This window comes from Cololabis saira, chromosome 20, assembly GCF_033807715.1.
Source record: "Cololabis saira isolate AMF1-May2022 chromosome 20, fColSai1.1, whole genome shotgun sequence".
NCBI lineage: Eukaryota > Metazoa > Chordata > Actinopteri > Beloniformes > Belonidae > Cololabis > Cololabis saira.
The window spans coordinates 27596024-27602486 of NC_084606.1; the positions used below are offsets into that span (position 1 = coordinate 27596024).

At 41.6% G+C, this 6463-nt stretch overlaps 1 protein-coding gene across 1 annotated transcript in view; it reads left to right on the top strand.

Annotated features, from left to right (window-relative positions):
• The window catches only part of LOC133419939 (pyruvate carboxylase, mitochondrial-like), a 290321-nt gene extending 284244 nt beyond the window's left edge, over positions 1-6077 (top strand). The window contains exons 25-27 of the mRNA XM_061709419.1: positions 1475-1615; positions 1954-2055; positions 3774-6077. Coding sequence (XP_061565403.1) covers positions 1475-1615; positions 1954-2055; positions 3774-3923 — 393 coding nt within the window. The 3' untranslated portion in view covers positions 3924-6077. The remainder of the gene's footprint in view (positions 1-1474; positions 1616-1953; positions 2056-3773) is intronic.
• The last annotated feature ends 386 nt before the right edge of the window (positions 6078-6463 follow it).

A 6463-nucleotide genomic window follows, 5' to 3' on the forward strand; every position in this document is an offset into this window, starting at 1 on the left:
GCAAATACACACACAGTTTCACACGTGCACAGAACAATTCACACGTGCGTAGGACAAGATATACAAATGTATTTTTGATGCACACACAAATATAACCTGATTTACAAATGTTTTTTTGTCTGTGAGCTGCGCTGGATTTGCGTGTGAGTTTTGAGACTCCTCTGACGTGACTAGATCCACAAATAGGTTTTTTTTAACACGGAAGGATCTGCAACCAATCAGATTAAAGGGGCGGATACACCTGCTGTTTGAACTGCGTTAGCGCCGTTCGCTTAGAAAAGTGATTAATATTTCATTTCAAGTGATTAATGGTGAGTCCATCGTGCAGGTAGACGCCGTTAACTGGGATTACCTGAATGTCACACGTACAGAAGTGCGAGTGAAGAGTTGTTGTTTCATTGCTTTCTTTGGATTACATTTTTATTTCACCAGCATGACCACATTGCTGAAGTTCTCAGACATTTATGATGTCTTCAAGTATGGATGTTTTTTTGGCCTCGATCCGATTGAGTCATTTGATTTTCCGAGTCCAGATCCGATACTTTTGTAACACATTAAAAAAAATGAACAAATGTATAAACAGTTTCAGGTTGTCCCATATTTTTATTTTATCATTGAGCACTTAAACAGAGCTGTTCTCTTTGAGGTAGCCTGAACAATCAATTAATAATAGTGAAAATTTGAATTAAATAAAAACTCAGCTCAATTAAAAATACCCAGCAGGCATGTAAACAAATAAAAGTGCAATGGGGTCATAAAGTAATGCCAGGAATCTTACTGTCTTACTGTTTTCTGGCTTAAAGAATAAAAGGTTTGTGTGTTTAGAAGTTTTCAATCACCGTTGTAACCTATCTTTTATTTATTTACCTCCGCTGTAACACGGCTCTGCGCATGAACAGATCACGACAAACAAACAACTTTATTGACTCACTTTACGTGACACACTCCGCACCCTCAACTCACCCATAGCTTTCTACATATTAGCAGCGTTGTCGTGCAAAATTACGTGGACCTGTTGCTTGTTGATACAGTTGTTTAGCATTTTTTCCAGTCTGTTTGATGCGCTGAACATAATAATGAGAATAAAATATATATCCGATTTCGATCAAGTCTGAAACACCGTGATCGGTCGGGGGCATCCCTATGTTCAGGTGTCTTTGGCTCGTTTTTCTATGATTTGACCAATCAAGAAAACAATTTTGGACCGCTTCCTCCACTATCTCTTATTATTTGTACATTTGTCATTTTATTGCAATAAGAACTGGATTACAATGTGACGGTTGATGCAAATATTGACACTAATGAAGAGAAATTAAAGTGGGGTAGACGTGCCGTGTGAAAAGCTCGATCAGTCCTTGTGCTGTCTGCAGAACAAATTGAGCACAGCGTGCTTTTTTTTAATAATCCATTTCTGTGTCAAACATAATTAAACTTCCCCCCCTCCTCTCTGTCTACCACATTCATCTTCCGTCAGGTGGAGCTGGAGAGAGGGAAGACCCTCCACATCAAGGCCTTGGCGCTGGGCGACCTGAACAAGGCCGGTCAGAGAGAAGTGTTCTTCGAGCTGAACGGCCAGCTGAGATCGGTGCTGGTTAAAGACACCGTCGCCATGAAGGTACACTAAGCACGGAGAGGAGGGACGCTTGACGGATATGCTGATGGATGGCCGGGGCTGGTAGATGGAGAAATGATGGATCTGTGACAGGTGGAGCGGTAGAGCTCTGTGGGTAAACTATTTATAGACCGGGAGAGGGAAGGTTCCTGCGTTTGGAAGTTGGATCACGGAGCAGGATTTATGGGGGCGCATTTGTTATTTTCATTCACGGAAACAAATACTTGTAAAAGCATGGATGAATACACAACAGGGAGGCTGCTTGGATGGTCAGCTCGCTGCCTCCGTGTACGAGTGGATGACTCACAAGATAGATAAATGGCTTTTGTCTCTTTATCCAGGAAATGAAGTTCCACCCGAAGGCTCAGAAGTCCATCAAGGGTCAGGTGGGAGCACCCATGCCAGGAAAGGTCTTGGAGGTTAAAGTGAAAGTCGGCTCTAAGGTCAGTTTATTATTCTGGTAGAAGTTCAACTTACAATCTAATAGTTTTTTTTTGTTTTTTTTAATCTAACGATCAAAAAGTTCTGATATTTGTATATGGGCTGATTTTAATGAAAAGTTTCATAAAAGTAGGGTATGAACGATTTCTTCGTGAAACATCTAAACATTTCCAGCCTTTAAGTTTATAATGTGCCAGAGTTCTGCCTCCGCGCTGCTGCGGTTGCGATGCTCCATGTTGTGATGTTTGTCTGTAAAAACCCACACAAAGTCTGAGTGTCGGCACTAATGCAGAAATCTTTTTTTGATCTCTTTTGTATTTAAGAAAAAAACAACTTATTAAAATTGTAGGGATGCAATCGGCTGCAAAAGAACATCGTCTAGACGAAACTATTTATAACTCAGTCATCCAAGTTATTGACTGTTCTTCCAATCAAATGTGATCCGCTTTAATGCAGAGATCACAGATCAGTAGATCTAATATTCTTCAGTGAAACAGTGGAGATGCTATTGCCTCTGCGTTGAATATTACTCTACTTGTGCATACGTCTCCACTGAAATGTTCCTGCTCCATTACATAACTGCATATTTCTTATTTTTGAGTCGTTCCTTTTATTATTCATCAACTTCAAGCACTCCTTCATATGATGTAAGATTTATAGTTCACAGTGTCCTGGGGCCGAGGAGCAGCCTAAAGCATTTCCACCATTATGTTTCACAGTTTGAATGAGATTCTGAAAAGTGTCTTTGAATCGAGGTTTTTACGTCAGTTTGCAGCATTGTACTACGTTGTAAAGCGATATAAAATCTCCACGGTGTTGCATAGACGTCGAGCACAAAGCTCTGATCAGACAAGAGGTGTTTTCATATCTCCAGACAGTTATTTTTCCCAAATAAACGTTCACTGCAGAGCTGAAAACAGCTCCGTCTAAACACCCCAGACCCTGAATGGGAGGTTTGGTAAGACGTTGTCATGGTGTCCTCCGTTAGATTGCCGGGTTTTTCCCGTCTAATTTCACTGATGTGAAGACGTGCCTTTTATTTTTCAATTTACTAAGTCATTGTTTAATTTTAATGCACCTTTGTGGACTTAAAACCGTCTTGCAGTAGGTCTGTTATTAGCTGGTAAAGAGTGTTAACCTCCATTATGGACCAAAACAGGAATCAAAGCAGTTTTCAGTGAGAAAGGGATTTACTTTCACGCCAAAATGGCAACTAAGGTTCACTCTGAGGTCAGTGGAGCAATATCAGGGTAAATTGCCGTCTTAACTGAGGCATCTTACATCTATACAAGCCGACTGTGATGAGCTCATGGCTTCCGTTTCTATAGAACTGGATCCGTACTTAGATTTTTATGACAAAAAAGGCAAATCTAACTGCATCCTAATGAGGTGGCAGCAACACATGTACACATGCAGAGCAAAACTTAATCTAACATATCTTTCTCTCTAAAAACGGCTTTAGTTCATGTTGTTTTGATCCCTAACAGTTTTACACTTGTAACCATCTAATAGACCCTTAAAAAGAGATTAAACACTCGCACAACCATTACACAGCATCTGAAGTGATTATTATTCATTTAGTTGCCCTGAATTATTAATTCCCTGCTCACATTTGTAGAGTTTACCTTTTCAAGTGCCACATAAAAGCCCTTTTCTTGTGCAGCGCTGCTCGTGTTCCAGTCCTTAATGCGATTTTGAGCTGTCCTTGCATGTCCGGCAGGTGGAGAAGGGTCAACCACTGTGTGTCCTGTCGGCCATGAAGATGGAGATGGTGGTGAACTCGCCCATGACCGGCACCATCAAGGCCGTCCATGTCGCGGTCGACGCCTCCCTGGAGGGAGACGACCTCATCCTGGAAATTGAGGAATAGAGTTTAAGGGTGAATGGAGGGAGGGAGGCAGTCTGATACTGGAAACGGTGAGAAGTGGAGGAACGGGGGGGATTTATTAGAAGGATGAGACAAACCTCCTTCTGTGCCCCCACCACCACCTGGGTTTGTACATATAATGTGTAGATGCACCACAAACACATCATGATGCCCTCTGTGCATATCAGTAATATAACATAATATATCATCAGTAATAACTGGATGGACATTTCAAATAAAGTGTTAGTTTGAATGTTTACTAATGTCCGTCAAATGTGACAAATAACACTTTAAAAGTTTATATTTGAGATGTGATACATTCCACTGCTGAGTGTCGAGTCTTTAATGCAGGGGTGTCCAAAGTCGGTCCTCGAGGGCCGCTGTCCTGCTCGTTTCAGATGTTTCCACATACCTGATTCTAATTAATGCTCATCATTAGAAACATCTAAAACCTGCAGGACACCGGCCCTCGAGGACTTTGGACGCCGCTGCTTTAATGTGATGTGCTGATCTGCCTGGAGTGAAAGGCCGCTGTAGCCACGCCAGCGCTGCTGCTGTCGCCTCGTACGCTGTGTGATATAGTTTTGATATCTTTATAATTTAAAGAGGACGAATCATCAAGCACAAGTTTGTTTTTTTCACGCCCACCTTTGCAAGACTTCAAATGTTAACAGCGCTGTAGATTCCCAGAATGCACATGAAACAACATGAATCATTTTACAACCAAAAAAAAAAAAAGGCAAAAGCAGCATATCAGTAATACAAAGTGATTCCCTTTCTTTCTTTTCTAAATCTGCGATAGTGTTTGAAATTCCCCGGCACCAGTGCAGTTTTATAGCGTCTCATCACAGTCAAACAGATTAGGTGAACAATCTGTCCTCGCAGGGATCTTTAACGTCACCTGTAGCTGCGACTCCATGCTGCTGTAAAAAGGCCCCCAATCTGCTGATTAATTTATTAATTATTGGTCAAATCATGTGAAATTATTCAGCTTAAATAAAAAGAAGCTCCAGAGAATCCCAACACTAAGCTGTATTTTGACAGCATGTTTGCATAAATGAGTGTTAAACACAAAAGGGAGAAAACGTCAGGCAGTTCTCCACAGTGTACCTCCCAAGATGAGAACACATTCAGGCAGATATGAAATATTGATGCTCACACTGGTGCAAAAATGTTTATACTAGCCCCCGAGTGCTGTCTGGATCAAAGGAAAACAAAACTGAAGTCTCTGCAAAGTGTTGTGGCCATGTAGCCGTAACACCGTTCACAGGGTTTATCAACAGTCGGGCCAGAAAGCCGCTCTGTTATTTGATGATGCGGTGAAACGCTAAACTCGCACGATGAGCCTTAAACCCCAAGGCCGCCGAAGGCAGCTCGGCCAAACAAAGAGTCACACTTCACTCAATACGGTGGCACAAAGACGAGTGTGAGGCGGTGGGCCCCAAGACAAAAGCACATCTCGTGTAAAAGTTTCTGCTCCATTGACAGAACCGTAGGATTTGCTTCCAGACGCTCTGCTTCATTACCTCTGAGAATGAAAACCCTTTTGAGTCATTCATCAGCGGAGAAACGATGGCGCAGCTAATTAAAGCTGCGTCCTCGTATCTTCTGCTCTTTCAAACTGGCTGAATGTTTTTGATCAGCTCTTGCACACATGTAAAGTCTCCCCTCCTCTCCTCGTGGGCCGTTGCTGCCTCCCCTGTCCGACCAGCGGTCCTCAGCGGTCCAGCCTTCCCTCGACATGTACGATATTTGCACATTCAAGATACAGACATCAGTTCATGCAATAATGTAAAATATATCCGTGATCGTGTTTTAGCCAGCAGTGATTTAAAAGCCATGGTTCTAGTGATGCATTGATGTCTGTGAAAAATCATTAAAAAAAAGTTAGAATATAAGATTCTTTCTGCATGGAAATCTCTCAAATTCCTTTGTTGTTTTTCTGAAACCTGTTTGTTTATGTAAGTTTACCGCGAATGACTGCTGATTCAAGATGAAATTTCTATCAGTTTCTAACTTCTGTTCATTGTAATCTATAACGTAGTTTGCACTGCTTAGAGATTAGAAATACTTTTAAGTCTTAAGAGTGACTGATCTGGAGAAGAAGGGAAGAAATATGTTCTGTCTGGACTTAAAATAAAGTTGAACTAAATGAGATTTGTGGTGGTGTGATATTTTACGCTGCAACACTCCACCAGCCGCGATAGCTGAACCATGTTTTCTGAAATGTTACCCGTCCTGTTCATTTCTGATTGTTATAAATCAATCTTAATGTATTGTTCCTCTGCATGTGTCACATATTTAACATGGCTGCAGTCTGGATGAAGAAACACAAGCTTCAAAACCAGTCTTCACAAACCAACAGGTCACATGACCTGATGCTTCAGATACTCATCCAATTTAGTACCACGTGGAAAAATTGGGTTTTGCTTCATTTGAGATGTTCAGACGTCCAAAAAACTTTGATTTTGATCAGTTTTGCCTGTCGTGTGAACACCACCGGGTGGTAAACCGGGTTCACCCCAGCCTGTAGATCCTAACAT